At 43.9% G+C, this 23,572-nt stretch overlaps 1 protein-coding gene and 1 pseudogene across 1 annotated transcript; one reads left to right on the top strand and one right to left on the bottom strand.

Moving 5' to 3' along the window:
* Nucleotides 1-2,836: 2,836 nt before the first annotated feature.
* On the bottom strand, nt 2,837-3,572 carry LOC118990075 (ragulator complex protein LAMTOR3-like; annotated as a pseudogene).
* Nucleotides 3,573-14,567: 10,995 nt separating this feature from the next.
* Nucleotides 14,568-18,664, top strand: PRMT6 (protein arginine methyltransferase 6). The gene has a single exon (XM_037050445.1). The coding sequence runs from the start codon at nt 14,729-14,731 to the stop codon at nt 15,905-15,907; it is 1,179 nt and encodes a 392-aa protein (XP_036906340.1). The 5' UTR covers nt 14,568-14,728; the 3' UTR covers nt 15,908-18,664.
* Nucleotides 18,665-23,572: the final 4,908 nt, after the last annotated feature.

The raw sequence follows: 23,572 nt of genomic DNA, 5'->3' as shown, positions 1-23,572 counted from the left end.
AGTGTCCTGCAGAGAGGGGGCACTTAGATGCAGGGCCAAGAGCAGACAGAGTACATGTGTTAATTCCTCTCCTTCCAGAAACCATATCCTAACGGAGTTGTTTTGTTTTGTTTTAAGGCACAAAGCCACAAGGACAAAGAGAACAGAAGAGTTAGAAAAAAAGGAACAAACATTTTGAAGCCAGAAAGTAAATCAGGGACTAATGGTAACTGGGAGCAGACCACGAAGGCAAAATGCTAAGCAGGTGTAGGTCAAATTGAAGCCAAAATGCAATGACTGCTGAAAAGTCCTTTTCAGAACCAGCCATCCCACCAGCACAAACTGGGGTCATTAGAATGATTGTCCAGGTGAGCAGTTCCATAGTGAACGCTCTAGTCCCGCCCCCTTCTACCCATGGATTCCACAGGGGTTCACCACCAGGCCTACATTCAGCCAACCCGCCAGGCAGGAGACCGGAAGAGCTTTCTCAGAGGAATCTGACCTCCAGCTTGAAAGAGAGGGAGAACAACAAACAAAAATGGCCAAGCTTCTCAGAAGCAGGAGCTATGCAGGGAGCAGAAACTTTTCAAAATATTATTAACACTCTCGGCAATATTACAGATGATCGTGCAATTGTGGAAAAGAGTACAAGACGCTATTTATACAAAAGGAATGTCAGAGAACAAAGAGGAGCTTCCTGGATTCCTCTCCAGGCAGGAAGTGGAGACTCGGTGCCCTCCTTGGTCGAGAATTCCAAAATCATCACCCTGGCCAGTGTGGCTCCGTCGGTTAGAGCGTCACTCCATACACTGAAGAAGGGTCATGGGTTCTATTCTCAGTCAGGGCACATACTCAGGTTGTGGGTTCGATCCTGTCAGGGCACATACTCAAAGGCAACCAGTTGGTGATGTTTCTCACACTGATGTCTCTCTCTCTCTCTCTCTCTCTGTCTCTCTCTCTCTGTCTCTCTCAAAGCAATGGGAAAAAAAGTCCTCAGGTGAAGAAAAAACAAAAAGATTTCCAAAATCAGCACAGGCCATGTGTGACATGGAACTGACACCATGATTTGCCATTCTTTCTCTATGTTCTTCCTCCCTCACTGCTGTAGGTATCTTTACCCGGGCACTCAAAACACCCCGTGCAAACATTTTTGATGGCACATAATTCAATACACATAATTTGTGTTTGTCTGTCTCCCAGACTAAGAGTGTGCAGTTTCTCCAGGGAAAAACGTGATATCACCAACACGGAGCACAGTGTCTAGCAGGTTGGCAGGTGGTCAGTAAATGTTTGTTGAATGGACTAGTGAATCAAAGGCGTGAACTGCAGCCACGCCCACTGGCTATGCCCCTGGGACTGATAATTCTACAAGCCCATCCATGACTGACTTTCCTGAACCCCCATGTTAACCTCAGATATGCCACTTCCGTGAGGGAAAGAACCAGAAAAATGTTTCTGGGAGAGGAAGAAGGGGTGGATTCCCACTCCCCGCCTCATTCAGTAAAGAATGGCCATGGATTTTTGCCTCCAACTGCAAAGGCAAATAGTTTATTACTATAGTTCAACTATAGATGTCCATATTTTAAAATAGTGGCCCTATTGGAAGTTACTTTCTTCTTTTGGCTTCTGCGTTTTCCAACGTTTCGACAATGCACAGGTATTACTTGGATAATAAAAATTAATTTTACATGTATGAAAATATTTCAATGAGATCAATTTTAATCAGTGCTAAAATACACTAAATTTAAATTTTTTTCACCTCTTTATGAAGCGTACTTTGAACCAGCAATGATATAGTGTTTTCAGTCCTGTGTGTGTATCAAAAACTACATCTGTCCTGACTCCTCCCAGACCTAGAGAACCGAAATCTAAGAGAGACAGACACCAGCAGGAATAAGTCTCACAGGCTCCACGGGTGAGTCTGACGCCCAGGCAGGTCTGAGAAGCACCATTTCTAGAACACCCAAAGGCTCGTTAGCGATCCATGATCTTAATCCAAGAACTAGGACTCCACCCAATAATTGCATTGAATGACTTCATCCACCACTCGTGGTTGGGAAAGCAGTCATTAGTTCAACAGAAGAGGGGTGGGAGGGGACGCAGAGAGGAAAGGATTTCTTGGTGTGACTGCTGAGCACAGCTTAGTCCAGACCCAAAGTGGGTATTAAGTGAAGACAGTGGGTAAGACAGGATTTATCCGGCTTAGTTCAAGTTTGTCTCACTTTTCTTTATTTCTAACTGCTAAGGAGCAATTTCTTAGAGGATTACCTCCGTTTAAACCCGCCCCCTTATTCCTTTTTGCTAGCAGTTCTTTCCAAAGTATATAAAAGCCTATTTCAGGGTTGTTGTTTTTTTGTTAGGGATTGCATGGATTTTATTACTTTTACTAAGCCGTTTGATCTTCCCCACACTCCACGCAAAGAAATAAAACAACACAAACAAATGCACCCCCTGTCACTATCACCATAAAAAGGGTCTGCTGCATCCCGCGGGCCTGGCCATATTGCATATTGTACAAGAGGGAGAACTTGCTGGCTCCAGTGGGTCAAAGCCCGAGCTGATTCTGCCCCACCGAAGAGTCTCTGGTGCAGCTCTGGGGGCTGGACTCGCTCCATGGGAGCTGGGGCAGACGGAGCCATTTCCGCAGTGTCCCAGATCTCAGGAAATAAGATCTACACGACAAAAGATAACCATCCATCTGTCCGCAAATTGTACCTACAGACTGTCTCTGTAGTGCAAGGTAGAAAAGCGGCCCTTTCTCCCACACATGGATACAAGTATTGTGGTCTAAAGATTGCTGGGTTGATAGAGTGTCTGTTATAAAGAAGATAAGATAGACCTCAAAACCACGGTCAGATTAAGAAACTTCTATGATTCGCCTCCGTTCTTCAAATAATGGAGCCGGTTCCCTTTCTAGGCTGACAATTAGTTCCGTTTTGGATGCTGCCTATGAAACTCACCAGCAAAGGTAAACGATTAGAGCGGACCCCCCGGTAGGGATTACAGTAGTAACAGATAATACTTTTATTTTCTCAAAGTCCCCGTCTGCTCCCTGGGTCCCGCTGCAAGCGCAAAAGCAGATAAGAAATTAGGTCTCAAAGTACAGCCGCTTGGATGACAGGCTCTCCATCTCTGTCGGACCCAACAGCAGCACGGGCTCTTGAACACTTGGAAACTTTTCATATAGGAGTCACTGTAGGTCACCTGCCAGGGTGTCCCTCTTTCATCCGCAGGTCCCATACCTGCACCCAGCTTTCCGGGCTGCCTGGTTCTCTGGGCAGCGGGTTCAGGGCTGCCTGCTGGCACTTCTGGGACAACTTTGAAGACTGGCTCCTCAGACAAATTTCAGTTTTTAAGAAGCTAGTGAGTCAAAAGGAAATTCAAGTTCACTTGCTCAGTGTCCTCCGCTAAGTGTTGACACTGAAATTAGTAGATGCATTTGGGCTGTTACCCATGCCTGCTAACCATTTAATCTTCCCCCTTTTTTTCTAAACTCAAAGGCTGAAATTCTGTCAGCCTGCCAGTTTATCTTTATTCACCATATTGTACTGGACCAGCATCACCAGGATATTAATGCAACAGATCATCTCCATAACTGAGTGTGAATACTATCACTTTACACCCGTCGAGAGTTATTAATTTCAGTAGGTTCACTGTATTTTTAAAGGTAGCTGCACAGTACATAATGCAACACACAGAGGCTTTAACCTATTCTGAAAGCCTACAAGACAATTATAAAGACAGTTGTGTATTAACAGAAAAAAAATCAATCATCTCATAAAAAGAAGGTAAAAGGTAGTTCTATCAGCAAAGACAGCCACGCTTGAATCTGTAAACTGCACTTGAGAGTCTAAAGAGAAGCTGGAAAGCATGTGTTAAATTTTGCTTCCTGTCCCTAGAGAAAGTCTCCCACTCCATGGGCATTTATAAAATAAAATTAAAAAAACAATCCAGTCATCCAGGTATTTCCTCATGTTGACTATGCTCAGAAGAACATAAACCCATAGCCACGATAATTATAATGTCATTTCATAGCACTTTACAAAGGGCTTTCATATACGTGAAGGTGATGATGAATTGAATTCTTAAGTATGGCTGTTCCACTATCCAATGATATCCTAAGGCGTAAGTACAGAACCTCACAGTATTCATCAGAAGTAACATGAGTTTCTCAAACCAGCAACAGAAATTCAGTGCAAACTAAATATCCAGAGAGCCACGTGGACAGATACTTGGATAGCACAAGAATGAGCCTTGGGTTTTTGAGAAAGGTGCTCAGCATATTTGCAAACCATAGACACACCTGGATTATAAGACTGGCAGGTGGATGCTGAGCCCTCTGTATACTTGGTTCACACCCTCAGGAACTTCCTGGGTGAAATCTGAAACAGGCAAAGAGATGGAAGAAAATGGTCCACCACTCCAGGTGGTTAGGTGGCAGTTTTAACAAGGGAACTTACATAGGAGGCTTGTCGTGGGTGTCATCAGACAGTACACTCTGAACCCACCAGCATCTTAAAAGGTTATCCAGAGGCCCTAATGGGGTGCAGTCACATGCAAGTGCATGGGAACAGTGGGCAGAAGATGTACTCCAAGGTCAAGGGCTGGGGCTAGGAGCCTCCAACTGCCCAGGTCCAGCTCCAAGGTCAACCAGCAGTCACAGCCTCTCCATAACCTCCTCCAACACAGTGGAACTGCTTCTTTCTCCCTTCCTAAAGCCCAGTGAAGGGCTGGGGGTGTAGAAGGCTTGATACTATTGACTAAACCAACCAAGCTTCTAAATACAGTCAGTCTACTGCAGCATAACTAACGATTCCAGTACAAGCTCTTCTTTTACACGTAAACGATTAGATAAAAACACAACGTCTAACGTGCTATTTTTCCCTTTTCAGTACAGAACAGAGATGGGGGAAGTGAGGAACTCAGCTACCTTCTCTGCACAAAGTCATGCAAGGGTTTAGCATAGTGCAAGCCGTAGTGGCTTTGAAAGTAGTTGAATGTCCTGCTGTGAGATCCATGAGGGAACTACTGTGATACATAACCACGAGCATTACCTTCTACATCAGTTAGGTACAGCAAAAGAATCTGAACCAAAGACAAGTCACTTGGCCTCTTTTTGTCTATTGTCTGATCTCTAAATGGGGTTAATGATAGCTAACCACATAGGTTTGTGAGACTGAGTTGTCTCTGGTATATAGAATGCATGAAATAAATGTCGATTATCAAAATAGTGCATGTTGTGACCGCATGCATGGTACTGCACTAGACAATGTGGAGACAAAGACAACTGGTCCTGCCTACAAGAAGTTTACATCTGGTAGAGAAGCTGAAGAAGTGAGCAATGTAGCTGCTGTGTGCCTTGGTTCCCCAAGCTGTGAAAACAGGGATAATCATATCCACCTCAGACACTTTGAGAATAGAAGTAATTCCCTAACATATAAACTCTACAAAAGTAGGGATTTTTAAAAAATAGATTGTATTGATTATGTTATTGCAGTTGTCCCACTTTTTTCCCCTTTGCCCCCCTCCACCCAGTACCCCCATTCTCTCCAACAATCCCCACCCTTAGTTCATGTCCATGGGTCCTGCATATAAGTTCTTTGGCTTGTTCATTAACTATATGTTCTTAACATGCCCCTGTCTATTTAGTACCTACCAATTTGTACTTCTTAATCTCGCTACCTCTTCCCCCTTTTTCTCCCTTCACCCTCCCAACTGATAACCCTCCAAATGATCTCCATACCTGTGATTATGTTCCTGTTCTGCTTGTTTGCTTAGTTTGTTATTTGGATTTAGAAATTGACAGTTGTGAATGTATTGCCATTTAATGTTCATCATTTTAATCTTCTCCTTTTTCTTAGATAAGTCCCTTTAACATTTCATGTAATAATGGCTTGGTGGTGATGAACTCCTTTGGTTATACTTGTTTGGGAAGCACTTTATTGCCCTTCCATTCTAAATAATAACTGCCAGATAGAGCAATCTAGGTCGTGGGTTCTTGCTTTTCATCACTTTGAATACTTCTTGCCAGTACCTTCTAGCCTGCAAGGTTTCTTTTGAGAAATCAGCTGACAGTCTTATGGAATCTCCTTTGTAGGTAACTAGCTGCTTTCCCCTTGCTGTTTTTAAGGTTCTCTCTTTATCTTTAACCTTTGGTATTTTAATTATGAAGTCTCTTGGTGTGGTTCTCTTCGGGTCTATCTTGTTTGGGACTCTCTGTGATTCCTGGACTTTCATGTCTATTTCCTTTACCGAATTAAGGTTTCTCTTTCATCAGTTTTTTAAGTATGTTTTCAATTTCTTGCTCTTTCTCTTCTCCTTCTGGCACCCCTGTGGTTCAGATGTTGGTTTAAAGATGTCCCAGAGGTTCCTCATTTTTTGGAATTCTTTTTTCTTCCTGCTGCTCTGATTGAATGACTTATCCTTCCTTGTGTTCCAACTCATTGACTTGATTCTCAGCTTCATCCTCTCTATTGTTGGTTCCTATGGATTTTTCTTTATTTCACTTAATGCAACCTTCATTTCTGCCTAGGTCTTTTTTTGTGCCATTTAAGTACCCACTGAGTTCCTTGAGCATCCTGATAACCAGTGTTTTGAACTCTGCATCTGATAGGTTGTTTATCTCCATTTCACTTTGTTCTTTTTCTGGAGTTTTGTTCTGTTCTTGTCATCCGGGCCATATTTCTTTGTCTCCTTATTTTGGCAGCCTCCCTGTGTTTGTTTCTATGTATTGGGTAGAGCTGTTTTGACTCAGTGTCTTAGTATGTGGCGTATTGTAGAAAAGCACACCTGTGAAGTTGCATGGGGCAGAGTCTTAGGTCACCATCAGAGTGAGGCAACCGGTGTCATCACTCTGTTTCTCTGTGTAGGTGGGGGTGCTGCTTGCAGACAGGACAACGCCACTGCCTGGCCTCTGGAGTTTTGCCCAGGAAGAAGCTTTCTCCCAGAGTTTGCATTTTTCTTTCTCTCCATATGCCACTGGTGCCTTTCAGCTGTTGCCATGTTGCTGAGTCCCAGAGGGGGTGGGTCTGCCTGAGTCCCAAGTCCATTGTGGGCCATTTAAGGGGAGTCTCTGGAGAACCCCACAATTTCTTCCACTGCCCCAACCCCACTAGTTTTTACAGCCAGANCTGTGTAGGTGGGGGTGCTGCTTGCAGACAGGACAAAGCCACTGCCTGGCCTCTGGAGTTTTGCCCAGGAAGAAGCTGTCTCCCAGAGTTTGCATTTTACTTTCTCTCCATATGCCACTGGTGCCTTTCAGCTGTTGCCATGTTGCTGAGTCCCAGAGGGGGTGGGTCTGCCTGAGTCCCAAGTCCATTGTGGGCCATTTAAGGGGAGTCTCTGGAGAACCCCACAATTTCTTCCACTGCCCCAACCCCACTAGTTTTTACAGCCAGAAGCTATGGGAACTTATGTCCCTGGTGCTAAAACCCTGGGCTGGGTGGTCCGGACTGGGGCTGGGATCCCTTGCTCCCAAGGTATCCCTCCCATTTTTTAACCACCGCATGTGGCTATGGGACCACCCACTGCTGTCTCCGTACCTCTCCGCACCTCTCTGCTTCTCTGCACCTCCCACCCATTTGGATGAGTGTGGCTTCTTTAAATCCTTGGTTGTCAGACTTCCACACAGCTTGGTTTTTCTGACAAATCTGGGTGATATTTGTTTGGTAGTCTAGTTGTATTTTTTGCTATAGTTGTGTGTGGAGGCAAGGCATGTTTACCTATGCCTCCACCTTGACTAGAAGTCTGAAAATAGGGGTTTTTGCCTATCTGGTTTACTTCTATTCTTTTCATGGGGTGTTCAGTAATATTTGTTGAATAAATAAATTAATAATGCATACAAAACATTTAGGCAAAGCCTAACACATGATAAAAAAACAAGTTTTAAGTATTATTAGGCACCTAATATATACCATATTTTTGGGCCGTAAGATGCACCTAAATTTTAGAGGAGAAAAATAGGAAAAAAATTTTTTGAAGCAGAAAATGTGGTGAAAAAACTGCATCTTATAGTCTGAAAAATATGGTAGTACAATAGTAAAAATAAATTATTTATCTAAAGTAGAATATATTAAGGGTCAAAAGAACTGTTCAGAAAAAAAAAACTGTGAAATTCCTTATAAAAATAATTATTTCCATATCAGAGGATCTATTCAAAAACAGAAACCTGGTTGAACAAATTATGACATAGAACTATAATGGAATATGATAAAAGAGAGTGATGATGGTGAAAAAATGCTGCTACACGTAGTCACATACATGAATCTCACAACTGTGATGGGCAAAGACATCAGAAACAAGGAAACACGCTCCGTAGAAGGTCTGCCCAGGAAAAGTCCAGCCATCGTTAATATGACAAGAATGGTTTGTTTGACATCAGTGTAACCTGGCAGTCAAGGAGAAAGGACTGGAATGTGCACATGTGAACAATGACGACTTTACTGTGCTGGTCAATGGGGGGGCGGTAGGCACTGTTGAATGGGCATGTATACAGTGTGGCTGTCTCATTCAAAAGGACAGCAAGTAGAGCAATGAATCTGCATCAGGTTTTGCACTGAACTTGAACATTCCTCCATGGACACTATTTGGATGATTCAGAAGGCCGCAGCTATGGGCAACTGGTGATTGGCAGCTTCATTAGGACAACACACCCGTTCATGCATCACTATCTCCCACGGAGTTTTTTGGTGAAATGTCAGATCACCCAGGTGATTCAGCACCACTACAGCCTAGATTTGGCCCCCTTGACTTCTGGCTTTTCCCCCAAACTAAAATCACCTTTGAAAGGAAAGAGATTTCAGACCATTGATGAGATTTAGCAGAATACGAGACAGCTAATGGCAACTGGGAGAGCTGTGTGAGGTCCTAAGGCACGTACATTGAAGGGACTGAGATATCATTGTCCTATGTATGATGTCTCTTGTATCTTGCATCTTCTTCAATAAGCATCTCTATTTTCATATTACATGGTTAGACACTTTCTGGACAGAACTTGTATGATTAGATGTATGTGAAGTTCAAAAACCAGGTCACTCGATCTTTCATGGAATTATCAGGGAAAGAAACAAAGTCCAGGGAAGGGGTACGCAGACGATTCTGGAACAGGTAGTGTTTTATGTCTGACCTGAGTGCTGGTTCTATTATTTAATGATCGTTTATTATGTACACATTGTCATATTAATAACTTTGACTTTTTCAGTATTTTTTATTTCTGTTAGAGCTCATTTACAATATATTAGTTTCAGGCGTATTACATTAGGATTCGATAGCTTTGTTTTTGATACAGTAATAAATTACCTCTATATCTCAATGGCTTAAAATGACAAGTTTTTATTCTTGGCTCTCATGACCTGGCTCAGCCTAGCTTAAAATTCAGGAGTCTTCCCTTCTCGAATCTAGACTAGAAAAGTAGCCACAATCTGGAGTATGCCTTTTCACATGGCAGGCAGGGTTCAGAAACTCATGGGCAGGGGAATAATCTGGACTAGGGCCTTCCCTGAAGTCAGAAGTAAACTGTCCCATCAGGAGAGAGCCTGGGAGAGGGTCATGTGACAAGGAGCTACTAGCAACCTCCAGGAGAAGGGAGAAGAGGGAAACCTTGGCCCACAGATGAGCAGATTCTGCCAACAACCACATGAGCTTGGAGGAGACTCCCAAGTGCCAGAAAGGTGTGTAGTCTGGCTCACACCTCAAGCGCACCCTTGCAGAGGTGCCAGTGAGGCAGAGCCTCAACTTTTGACCATGGACACTATTGGACATAAAGTGTTTGTTGTTGTCAGCTGCTAAGTGTATAGCAGTTTGTTACACAGCAGTGTAGAAAAAAGAACAGACCCTCCATCCCATCCACTGTGCGTGCCCTCACATTGGTTCTCTTCAAATTGTCTGGTGCAATAAAACTTCAGTGGGCCTGAGACTACCAGAGAGCCATTAGAACAAGGGCCATGGAGCCCCAACCCAGGTTCTAACCCATTAGATGTAGGTGGATTCTTCTATATTAAATACAGAGGGATTCATGCTTATATAATCCTAACAGTTTCCCAGGGGAGGCCGACGCTGTAGGTTTACAGGTCACACTTTCAGAACCACAGGACTACCATGCCTGTATTTACTTCTATGCACTTCAAATGCTCCCAGTTGTAGAATACTGTAAGACGTAAGCATCTGATTTAAGCAAATGTTTACCCTTCTTTCATATTATAGGCTTCCACAAAAGAAGCGAGAAAGAAAAGATCTTATTAAGTGATATTTATAAGGCTTAATACCTGATTCTGATTAAGCTACCTGACTCATATTACTCCTGGGGCCCGTGAGCAAACGCTTATTTCCACAGATGCACCGATACATGACTTTCTCCCAGATTACAGTTTATATCCTTTTTTTTTCTGTGCTGTTTTCATGATAGCAGCCTGACTTATAGTGGAAGTTGTTAAAATGTCTTAGCCTATATTTATATTTGAAATTGTTAAAATGCCATATTCAATATTCCCAGAGGGCTTAATAAGTTTAGACTGAGTTGATAACCATGGACTAAGTTCACAGAGTCCCTGTTGTCACTATGTAAACAACTCAATACAAGCATATTTAAAAGAATTACAACTACTCAGAATAATACCATAAAGGCACTACAAATTTGCCATTCACCTATTTTAGTATTAGGCTTAAGAGCTGTGCTATACACCATGAATCTGAAAGACACTACAGTCATGGCCAGGTAGCTCATGCAAGAATCAACCAATGAATGCATGAATAAGTAGAACAAATCAATGTTCCTCTCTCTTCCTTCCTCTCTCTCTGAAATCAATAAATAAAAAATTTTAAAATATATGATAAATAAATAATACACCTCAAGAAAATGACATACACCTAGGCTTTTTATGTTTGATGTTCCAAAAAAAATCTCCTTTTATCTTCTTTTTCTGTAAAGGGTTTCTTTTCACAGAACTGCCTCTTTCTACGCTGACAACTTTCAGTAAAGTCAGCGTAGAAAGTAAGTAATTCTTACAGAATGGTAAGAACTACATTTTTAAATGCGTATTCATGTCAAACAGGGATTTATAACATTTTTATGTCATTGCTGTTTTGCCCTCCCTCAATACACACTTTAGAATTACAAGGAATTCCTGAAATCCTGAAGAGACAACCCTCTTATTTTCGGCTTTAAAATACTTTTTTAAACAATAAAACTTCAAATTAGAAACAAACAAAAAAAGAATTAGAAATAAGTATTTGTGAGGACATCACACCAGTAAATCCAAGATAAAATAACACAGAAAAGAAAGTTGAGAGTTCAAAGTGGTATGATCATTTGCTTAAGTGTAATAATTTGCTTATAGGTAATATAACAGTAACAGAAAAATAAAAGCCCCTGGAAACCTGAATTTTTGTCTTTCCATTTCTTGATGTGTCCCCTCGTTCTAGACTCTTCAGCACCGATGAGAAGTCCAGAATGTTTGTTGACTAAATGAAAGATTGAATAAATGCAGGTAGATCAATCACGGCCCCCCAGCCATAGACAATACAGCTGTGATCCTGTGTCTCCTCAGCACCAACGATTTGGCACATGGCAACGGCTCCAATTCCAGCACAACATGCTAGATTCCCTAGATAAAGGTGAAAAATAGAAAGTCTTGGTGTTCTAATCCCCACCAACTGGCATGGAGAAACCAGCTATATATATATGGCTTTCTGGTACAATGGGATAAATGGGGAAAAAAGTTATATATAAGTATTATCAGGCCACAGACTGGTTGAAAGAGCTCCAAATAAATGGTAACAGTTGAGCACCATCTAAAAGGATGAGAGAGAAGACAAAGGAGCAAAGGCACGAAAATGCCCGAGTTCACAGCACTTTTGAAGATGAGTAGACCGTGGTTTTCAAAGTTTTCGCTGTGACCTGTAGCAAGAAATCCATACCTGCTCTACTGAACTGAAACAAGTTTTGTGAAACAATACTCATCTCTACGTGTTTTATGAATTTGGTATCTTCTAGTCTATTTTTTATGTTGATAAAGATGTCCGAAATCAAGTTCAAGGCCCATTTGTTTGAAAACGTGGGGTCTGGGCATTGACTAGGTATGGCGAGCAGACGACCAAATCGCAAACGTGTGGCAAAGGCTCTGCAGGCACAGCTTGGACTCTCCTCCCATGGTGGAGGCGGTGGGGGGTCGTCCCTGGGCCCCATGCTTAGGACACAGCTCTAACTTAGGTCCCCTTCCTACTTAAAACAATTTGGTGCAGTAAAAAAGATGAGTAAAGAAATCCCTCCCTACATCAAGCCAAAGGGCAGGAAGGGACCACACCATGATATCTGGGGATGTAATATTTAGGGCTTCCCATTATTCTACCTGAAAGGGCTATTAGGACTATTTGCCAATGAAACAGCTCTTCCACCTGGGAGCATCTGTACCTGGATTTGGAGTTTGCTGGAGTCAAATTGTCACACTGAACCACAAAAAGCCAGTCTCCTCTCCTCCTCCTGCGGATAACGACTTGTTTCCACTATAGTCTTCCCTGAAGACTACTGGGCACTTTCTGTGTGCTGGACTCTTGCAGCTTTTACAGAAAACAAACAAGTAAACATACTCAGATAATAGTAAAGCTATGAATAAAAGGTGTCTTGGATTAGAAAATAGTATCTGAAGGTGCCAGGGAAGGAGTTTCTTAGGACGTTAATATTTCAGTTGAATCTTGGTGGATGAGAAGGAGCCGCTGAAGTGAGGTGCTAGGGAGAAAAACAATGTCCCAGGCCCTGAGAGAGTGTAAGTGAGGACCTGAGTCAGGAAAGGGGGGCTGTTAGGGAAGGCCAGACCAGGGAGGAGCTGGGGAGAATAGTATGAGACAGAAAGTTACTTGAAGCTTCAGCACTGTGGGTGTAACTGGACTAGGAAATTACTGAAGAATGGCATGGTTCAGTTTGGATGTTTACAAGCTCATTCTCATAACCACGTAGAGACTAGATCAGACAGGGGTATGATTCGAAGCCAAAATGGATGGTTAGACTTGGGTGTTGGCAGTGAAGATGGAGAAAAGACGACTCAGATATATTGGAGGTAGAACCAACAAAGCTTATATTCAGAATTTTCTATAAAGAGACCCTGAGTAAGTGAATTGAAAATTGGGTAGGAGAATGAAGATTTAAAAGGGAAGGAAAAGATTTTTGAAGAAGGAAACAATGGAAGAAGTACAGACTAAGGAAGGGCCTAGAAGGAGTATGTTGAAGTGGCCATGTTTACACCAGGAACCCCACGTCCTAGTCTGAGCCTCTGTTTTCTTCAAACAGGACATTAACCTAGGCAGAAAGAAAGAGGAACCGCTCTGATGAGGTTTAGCCTTAATTAGCTGAGCCCAGGCCATGAAGAAAAAAAAAAGATAATTTACCCAGTGAAAACAAGGAAGCAAAAATTAACTACAATCAGGTTAGTGAAAAACAGTTGTCTCTCTGGCTGCACGTTCCAATCTTTGGAAGCTTTAAAAACCTACATGCCTCCTCCCCCTTCTACCAGAGTGGTTCTGATTTAATTCGTTTCAGGTGGGACACAGGCGCAGGTGTTTTTTTGTTTTGTCTTTTTTAAGTCCACAAAGAATTGTAATGAGCAGCCAGAAGTGAGAGCCCTTAGAATTACAGCTGAGGACGCCCGGTCAATAAACCTACTCCATTAAATAACGGACTAATAGTGAGAATGAGGTGAAGGAACTTTCTCCCCAGATAATGAATACAGGCCCGCTGGCTGAACACACACATAGTTCTTGACTAGGAAAAAAACAGTCAATTTTCTTCTATGTGACTATTCTAGCAGAGGAAACTGTTATTTTCACCTCCTTAAGAAGAGACACTCAGACATCACACATATTTAAAAATATACTTTACTTCTATAATGAACAACAAAGATGTGAGAGATTAACAGCTGATGGTAACTGAAAGAAAAAGAGGAAGCGGGTGGTCCCAATCTTGCCCAGACACAAGAAAAACTAAGGAGTCGCAGGAGAAAGTGGTCACAAGGTACGATTATTGCGGGGCTGGGGGCGACCAGACTACAGCTGGCGCTGGCTTTCAATGCACCACACCACCGGACCCTTCCAAGCTTTAACTCTTGAATGCACCACAGAATTAACAGGGCAGGACTAAGCGCTAAGTAACTAGTCTCCTAAAACAGACCCCAAAACATAATTCTTGCACTGCAAAGATGATTTCCTTGTTGCTGCGGGGGGAGGGGGGGTGAATGGGTCATTGAAAACAGAAGTCATATCACCGGCCCTAATCATTCAATTAATTTGCGCTCTCCTCCCAATGAGAACCAGGGTTTAACCTTGTTAGGCTTTTGTCTTGTTCCACTTACACCTGCCCTGCCCCCTAACCCCACCCCCCAAAGAGGAAAACAACGTGTGGTGCCTTTCCTAAATCTCACGCCTGGAGATCTGTAAGCGTTCCAACTGCCCGGGTAAAGGTGCTGAAGGGGAAAGGGTGCCGCCCAGGGTTTTGAGTGGGCGTGTCCACTTCGGGAAGGGAATAAAAGCGAAAGAGGTGTGAAAACTAAGGAAGGTAGGGGAACGTGAAAAGCCTCCCAGTGTGGCTACTCTGGGTGCGAGGGGGCTTCCGAGACACAACTCGGAGGCAGCCCGGGAGCGCTGGCGGGCGAGACCGCAGGAAGCGGGAAGAGCGAGCGCGAACTACAAATCCCAGAAGACCCCGCTTCCTGGCGCTCGCCCCGCGCCGCGCAACGTCTGCCGGGAGTCGGCCGCAGCCGCCAAGATGTCGCAGCCCAAGAGGATAAAGCTTGAGTCGGGGGGCGGCGGCGAAGGAGGGGGGGCAACTGAGGGAGAAGATGGCGGACAGCGGGAGACGGCCCTGCTGCGACCCCGGAGGACTAGGCGGGAGCGGGACCAGATGTACTACGAGTGCTACTCGGACATAGGGGTGCACGAGGAGATGATTGCGGACCGCGTCCGCACGGATGCCTACCGCCTGGGCATCATGCGGAACTGGGCAGCGCTGCGGGACAAGACGGTGCTGGACGTGGGTGCGGGCACCGGCATTCTTAGCATCTTCTGTGCCCAGGCCGGGGCCCGGCGCGTGTACGCGGTGGAGGCCAGCTCCATCTGGCAAAAGGCCCTGGAGGTGGTGCGGCTCAACCGCCTGGAGGACCGCGTGCACATCCTGCCCGGGCCGGTGGAAACGGTGGAGCTGCCCGAGCAGGTGGATGTCATCGTGAGCGAGTGGATGGGCTACGGCCTCCTGCACGAGTCCATGCTGAGTTCCGTGCTCCACGCGCGGGCTAAGTGGCTGAAGGAGGGCGGGCTTCTCCTGCCGGCTTCCGCCGAGCTCTTCCTGGCGCCCATCAGCGACCATACACTGGAGCTGCGCCTGGGCTTTTGGAGCCAGGTGAAGCAGATCTACGGTGTGGACATGAGTTGCCTGGAGGGCTTCGCCACGCGCTGCATCATGGGCCACTCGGAAATCCTGGTGCAGGACCTGTGTGGCGAAGATGTGCTGGCCCGGCCTCAGTGCTTTGCTCAGCTGGAACTGGCCCGCGCCGGCCTGGAGCAGGAGCTGGAGGCGGGGGTGGGTGGGCGCTTCCGCTTCAGCTGCTACGGCTCGGCGCCCCTGCATGGCTTTGCCATCTGGTTCCAGGTGACCTTTCCCAAAGGAGACTCGGAGAAACCCGTGGTGCTGTCCACCTCGCCTTTCCAGCCGGTCACGCACTGGAAGCAAGCCCTGCTGTACCTGAACGAGCCCGTGCAAGTAGAGCAAGATACGGACATTTCCGGGGAGATCACGCTGCTGCCCGCCCGGGACAACCACCGGCTCCTGCGCGCGCAGCTGCGCTACAAAGTGGGCGACCAGGAGGAGAAGACCAAAGACTTTACCATGGAGGATGGGCATTTCTTTCTTTCCCAGCGACCGCCCCCGGTGGCCAGAGCTGTGTGCTAGAGGCGGAGGGGGGTCGCTGGAGACACGGGGAGATCCCGCCAGCAAGTAGGGGGCATTATCTTCTGTGTGCCTTTTCCTGCAGGGCTCCTGGGGCGGGAGAGTGACTTCACTCTCACTTGGAGGAGATTCTTCTGGCGACAGTTATCTAAAATATGCCCCCAGCAATGCAAAGTGTTTATTAATAGGCTTTTAAGCCTCAAGAGCATGTGGTACCAAGCACTTGTATTTTTTTGTTTCACGGGGGAAAAAATGTCCATTTATGAAGCTTCCATGCACACCCCTGACACTTTACACCTTATCTAAGCTTGAAGCCAGGGAGAAGGGTAAAAGTTTAGAGTTAGACACCATACATCTCCAGTACGACGTGAATCTCTCCAGAGCCCTGTTCTTTTTCTGAACTCCCTTCCCGGTTGCCTCTCTGCTATAGCACTTCCTCCTCATGTTTCAACTAAACTTTACTACCACCCTTGAGAGGGAGGAAACAGTTTACATACTTTACTGTTCTCATTACACTTACTACTTCCATAGGGTGCTAAGGTTGAACACACCATTACGTAAAATGAACCATACCTAATTGTACAGCCTACCTAAGGATGTCTATCCAGAGGGTACGTTTGGGAGAAATACACCTGAAAGTGAAGTAATACAGATTAGTTTTATTCTTGTCTTTACCATTAACCTTTAACCAAGAAACTATTTCCTGTACAGTCCATATTACATTTTGGTGAAATTTTATGGTACAGGCAGAGAATGTTTTAGAATCTGGCTCAAGGGCTTATTCATCACTATGGGTAGATTATTTAAGCTCACTAAATAAAATATTTTCCCATCGGCAAAAATTCACTCAGTCTCTTAAACTCCCTCATTTGAGTGGATTGTGTGACTTGGCCTACTTACTTCAATTAAAGTTCCTTTTTTTTAGCTCAGCCAAATGGGAGAGTTGTGAATTTAGGGAAGAAGTGTGAGTCATGTTATCAAATTTGTTTCACTGATGTTTCCCTCTTCACCCCTGTGGCAAATAAAGCATTGGCCTTCTGTCTTTATAGATGAAGTAAGAAGTCTTGTGTAGTGCCTGAGTGATAATGCGTTTGCCTTTTTAATGTGGTCAGTTCTTAAGAGAACCATTAAAGCCCCTTCAAAACACAGCGTCAGGGTAACTCAAACTGCTGAGTATGGTTTTTCATACCGTCAGCCTTTGTATACTAATGGCAGACAGGTGTGAAAAACTGAAGTCATCTCAACAGTTCTATTTATAATGAGTTTTTTGCTCCTTGATTCAACACTTAGTAAAATACTTCAGTAGTATAACCGATTTGCTAAAATTTGGTGGACACATGGAGATCTGCCATTATGAATGGAAACATAAGTGAACAAAATCACGGACTTTACAAGATTCTTGAGTAGCTGTGATCTTTGATGTCACGATAGCTAACAGCCTACAGTTATGGTGCAGTCATATAAGCTAGGTATGGTTCAAGCTAGAGGAATAAAATCGCTTTTTGGGGGGGGGCGGTCAGCTATAGTTAATGTCAAAAGTTTATTTAGAATTTTAGTGTATGATTTTGAGTAGATGTTGGTGTTTTTTGGTAGTTTTTTTTTTTTTAAGTTGCTGTAGTAATCCCTTTGCTGTACGGGTAAATGGAAGTATCTTCCAAATTCCATTTTTAACATGTTTTCTAAATATATGAGTACTATACAGTTCTTGTTACCCAAAGGGAACAGTAGTTAAACTCTTAGATAGCTATGGGCGTAAAAGGTATTTTATAATTAGGCAAAAGCACACTTTAAGATTGGTCTTGCTGTTTCCCAAAAGAAAAACCCAATTATCCTAAGAATACAGCTACTAAAGAAATGAGCCCAGAGGTAGCATCACGCAGTAGTTACAAACTTGGATGCTGGATCCACACACAGCTGCTGCTGGACCCTGTGCCCCAGGACACTAACTTGTTCTGCAAATTGGGGGTAACAATGGAAGTGAAACGAGGACTTAGTACATATAAGCACACAGTGCCTGGAACATGAGGTTTCGGTGTCTCCTAGCCGTGGTGATAAGGGAGACGTAATATGCAAACCTGGAGCAGTTGGACCCAGACAAAATGGGCTACAGAGTAAATGTTCGACATTTTGGTTGTTTTACAGGCATTATTTGACAGTGTCAAATAATGTATATGACAATGTGTGACACCAGACACCAGACGATCCAAAGGAAGCCCCAGCCCTTTGGTGTGAGGACAATTCTAGAAGGATGAGCCTGTGAGATGCATCCACCTCTAGGCGTTGTTCAATCTCTGTGAACTGGGACTGATTGCTTAGGGCCCTTTGGGCCATGGGAAGGAGCCACCAGCCCTCAAGAGGCACATGGTGAAGTTCAACCTGCTTTCCTCATTAGCGTATTTTTATTCTGCACCGTGAATCTTTACCTCACTGGACCAATGAACATTTTACTGAGTGCACACTCTAACAGTCACTGTGATAAGCACTTAATATAAGTATGTGAAACATAGTTCCTGCCTCCAAGTAGGTTTGTTCAGGGGATAAACCAGGGAGTAAAATGAACAATAATGTGATAGAAACTGGAGTGGCGTACTAGGTTGTTAGCGAGGGCGGAGAATTATCTTCACTGCACATACTAGGAAAAAGCCACACAGATACTGAATTAGGCTCTGGTTACGTAGCTAGTTCTTGACAACTGAATGTGAGTTTTCCAATCCTTCACCAAACAAATTTTTAGCCCTTTATGCTTTAATTTCTAAAAAAGTAAGTACCCACCTCTGGAATGGGCTCTTGTCACGAATGAAAAGGGAAAAGTCCTTAGTGGAAGCAAATCCCACCAGAGACCTGTCTCCTAGACCTCAAAGGTCCATGCGCAGTGTGCACTTTCCCAAGACACAAAGGGTAAGTGCTCACTGAGGCAGCCCCTGTACCTGCTTCCTGCCAGAGCTCATGAAACAGGCCCCTCAACACAGGAGCAAAAGCAGATGAACTCTGCCCAGCTGGCTGCCCATCGTGGTGTCTGAGAGCACAGCCTTCCCCATGAGGCATTCATCCAGTGGCTTATTGAATAAGCACCAACTATCTAACAATTAAGTTCTGCAGTACATAAGCAAACCCCAGCCTCAAAGACCGGGAATCTGGTGAGGGAGTAATATTGCCTACAGCAGTAATTTGCTTCAATTCTTTAGCCTGCGAAGACCTCATTCCAACTAAGTCTTACATCTGCTGAAGCAGGGTTGAGAAGCCAGCCCCCATAACAATCCCATCCTTAAAATTTCTCCCAGGTTGATTGCAAAACAGTATTACCTATCACTACCCGGATTGTGAGATCTCAGAGAGAAACTCCTCTATGGTGTTAGTTCCAAAAATAAGTCTATGTCCTCTGAATAACCGGTTTGTTTCAGCTAATGGACACAGTGTATTGGGTAGATGGTTCTTCCCACTTTGGCTATTAGAAAGCGGAGCCAAGTTTATGACTCACTTGTACTCTTTGTTAGCTTAATATCTGGCTCCATTTCCATACACCCTTTTTTCCTTGATGTATTATCCCTCTCACAATAAATATTGCATATTTGCTGGAATTTATGTATCTTTGTTCTCTTCTGACAATTTTTGGCATTAAAATATGTTCCTGCTTTCTGGACTCCTGGAAGGTTTAGTTCTAAGGGCAAGAAGGTTAGAGAACATGCTAGAGGACCCTGAGATCTACCCCTTACATTCCTGTGAAATTTGGTGTCCCGAGTTGTTCGTGGGGATGGGTCCCTGGATCCCATCCTTTCAGCCTACAATTTTACATCTTGTAGGATCAAGATTTCTGAATGTGCGGAGAATTCGGAGACACGTAGACAAACGAGGGAACTTTGAAGGCCCTGCAGCGCCTTTGAAGCCCAGAGTAGGCCTCGATTGAATCTGAAACACAACAGTGAGAAAAAGGGAAGACTGCCAAACCTGTTCCAAAAACATGTCACAGCAGACTCAAGTGATGATAAGGAGGAGGATGATACAAGGAGACTCTTTCCCAGACTGTCGAACATGCTGGTAGGAAAAGATGTTTGAAACAAAGAATCCTAGACCTACCAAAATACAAAGAGAATTTTAATCACAGTTAAGACATGACCATTGTATACATACCCTTCCTTCTATTCTTACTCTTTCCCTAGGTGACCTGGTCTAGTCCCATTCCTTTAGAGTACCCTCTGTATGCTGATGACTCCCTGAAGGCATGACAACCACAGATCACTGACATCAGATCATGGTCATCGGTGATCGTCCACCGACTGCCCTTTCCTGTGAGTGCTGGCTCTGCCTTGGGTGCATCGGGAAGCACAGGACTAGGTCCCTGGCCCGAAGAAGCTGAGTCTGAAGTGGAAAGTGAGCATCTCAGCTTCCCAAAGCTAACTGTTAGTTATGAGGTGACGTACATTCAATGCCAAATTGACGAGTGCTGTTAGGGGTTTGATCGCTGCTGCACGGAGGGTCGGAGCTTCTCCCTGGAAGCGGAGGGGTGGGACTGGATCTTGCCAGTTCTCAGTCATGCCAAGCTCCCACCTTAGGTACTCTCCACCCAGAACAGTCTTTCCTTAGACTGTGTGTTATATATCCTATTTCTTTTTGGTTCTCCGTTCAAATGACACCTCTGAGCAGCTTGGCTTGACTCCCCATGGCACCCACCATAGACACGGCTTTTCTCTTGTCACCCGAAATCCAGCTGTTTGCTCGTTTCCCTTTCTTACAAGATGAGACGATGAGAGCAGGAATCTCGCCTCTTGTTCACCATTGTCTACGCATCGCCTAAAACATTATCTCACACAAGATGGGTATTCGACATGTGTTTGCTGAGCGAATGAGCCTTGTATACCAAATGGAACTTCCATCAGAGGGCACAGTAGCCATTCCGGCAAGGACAACAGCTTGAAAACAAGTGTTCCTTAGAGAGTTCATGCCACCGTGGTGTGATGGTTGGCTTTCTACTCTGCACGGAAATTTCAGTAATACTTGAGATACCGACAGAATTGCCGATAGACAGTGAAAATGACTGGGCTCACGCCCACCACCTGATCCCTAGTCAGCGTGTAGCCAGCAAGTCTTCTCCAGGATCTATCCATTTTCCCTGAGCACACTGAACACAGCTTGGCAAAGAGGACTTTGTTGAATCTCTAGAAACAAATTTCGCAAACCATAATAGAAATAAGTGTTGATAAGACTTTCACCATGATTGGCTTAGTTTTCAGGGTTTCCATGAGCAAAAGAGAAAGACTAAAAATTGTGACCAAGCATGAAAAGAAAACCAAGGTATGAGTTATTAAGGTTGGTGAAACCATTTTTTCAAAGCTGTATTTCAACAAAAAGGAATTTCTTTTTTTTAAGATTTTATTTATTTGTTTTTAGAGAGAGGGGAAGGGAGAGAGAAAGTGGGAGAGGAACATCAATATTTGGTTGCCTCTCATGTGACGCCTACGGGGGACCTGACCTGCAACCCAGGCACGTGCCCTAGACTGGGAATCGAACCAGCAACCCTTTGGTTCATAGGCCAGCACTCAATCCACTGAGCTACAACAGCCAGGGCTATCTTTTCTTTTCTTTATTTAATTTTTAAATCTACTTATTTAACCCCTATGTAATTTCTGTTATGCTTGTTTGTTTTTTACAATGTAAGGTAAGGATTCTTTTATTATCAGCATAAAAGCACAGAATTAGCACCACCAGACTGCACTTTGAGCATAAGCTGGTTCCTGTGGACTGGCTGCCTGGTTTCTGTGCTAACTTTGCCTGCAATGGCTCCTGTGGCTGTGATCAGGTCATAGGTCAAAGGTGACTAGACTAGCATGTGGTCTGTAGTGTTTGATTGGTTTTATTCCGCACCCTGTCTCTGTTTCCTCCTATTTCTCATAAGGGAGGAGAGTGTTTTAGGTGTTTAAGGTAGAATTTCTAGCAGAACTGACTTTATGAAAGGCCTTAGATGAACTTGGCATCCGTATATGAGAAAATTCTATTACTAGAAGGAAATCAAAATACTGTGTTCCAAACAGAAACTGGTGTATAGTGTATATAGTATTCCCTCCTTCATGCGTTATATTTACTGGGGAGACATTGGTTAACAAGATCATATCGGTTTCAAGTATATTGATATGATACATGGTAACATTTCTATGATACATGCTAAATTTTTAATTGAACAATAACCTTGAGACTAAGTTCCGGCTGGCAAAATAATAATAAAATAAAATCTAACAGGTTATTGTTCCTCAAAAAAAATTTACAAGTTTTATTGGCAAAAGGTTTATTTAAAACGGCCATGCACAGGCCCAATTTGGCTACAGTGTGTTAAAACTGCTTCAGTAAAATGTTTGTGGTCCATCCACATCTAATCTACATGCAGGAAATATAACATTATTATAAACTGTAATTACTTCCAGAAATTTCAAAATAAAACGCGTGCTTCCTTAAACATTTGTCTCATGATATATATGAAGTATAGGTAACTTTATCTCAGAAAAATAGACAATATTTTAACTAGATCTTGACCAAAATGCATTAAATCTATTTTTTTAATGCATTAAATGCATTAAATCTATTAAATGCATTAAATGCATTAAATGCATTAAATCTATTTTTTTTAATGTTTTATTCCTAATAAGTTTCAGCCTGGTGTGACTTTAAAGCAGCCAAGTTATTAACCCCGGAAAACTGGAGCTCATAATGGAAATACGGACAGGCCCTTGACTTTGAGGAGGACGAGTGTGCGGCTGAAATGGCATTTGCTGGTGCTGCCTCAGACGGTACAGCAACATGACGAGGCTGCTAGACAGAGCACTTCCAATATAACACCAGTTGAACACTTGCTGACATATTTTCCCGTGTTTCCAGAATTTTAGAAGGCTCCTCTCTTGTTTTGGAAACTCATTTTCTGTCGAATGTTAGTATACCAAACAGATCTGAAGGCCCTCTATTTCCCCTTTTCGTAACGCTCCCTTAGGTCTCTCATCTTACTCTGAGGTTGGATTCCACAAAGCTTTCCTGTCTCAGTGCGTTCCACCTCCGTCCACCAATTACTTATTCAAGCAAGAAAATTAGAGCTCATTCATAATCCCCCATGTTTCTCCTCCCCACGTCTGATTGGCTGCACACCTTGGGGTTTTACACCAGAATATATTTTGAAACAATTTACTCGTCATCATCGCTGCTGTCCCCTTAGTCGCTGACCCCAAACCCCTGGCCAGGGCAATCCCGTAGCCTCCTGATGTGTATTGCAGGATAACCAATTGCGGTCTCAGCAATGATCATCTGTAGTTGCTGCAACCAGGAGGGGAGTGGTTGACGGAGAATTTTTTAAAGCAGGAATCAGGCTGACATGCTCAGAGGCCACCAGGTGCATTCATTGCTAAAAGGCAGAGGTCAGCAGAGAAAGCTGAGGGGCTAGACTTGGGAGTTATTGGTATACAGATATGATTTGAAAGTAAGTAAGGGTTGAGTGTGAGAAACTCCAAATTGAGAGGACGGACGGGCAACCCAAGTGATCCCCGGGGTTCGGGAAGCCAGGCAAGCATGGCCTCTGAAAAGGCAAGAGAACAGCGTATTCATGCAGCTTGGACAAGTGCACTGGATGCAGCAGAGAAGTCAGGCAGGAGGAAAAGTGTTCATTGCATCTGGCATCGTGAAAAATGCTTGTAA

This window comes from Sturnira hondurensis, unplaced genomic scaffold (assembly GCF_014824575.4).
Source record: "Sturnira hondurensis isolate 20B ecotype Veracruz unplaced genomic scaffold, ASM1482457v3 Scaffold0006799, whole genome shotgun sequence".
In the NCBI taxonomy this organism is placed as follows: Eukaryota; Metazoa; Chordata; class Mammalia; order Chiroptera; family Phyllostomidae; genus Sturnira; species Sturnira hondurensis.
Note: the sequence above shows the minus strand (reverse complement) of the source record. Positions and strands in the feature narration are given on the sequence as shown.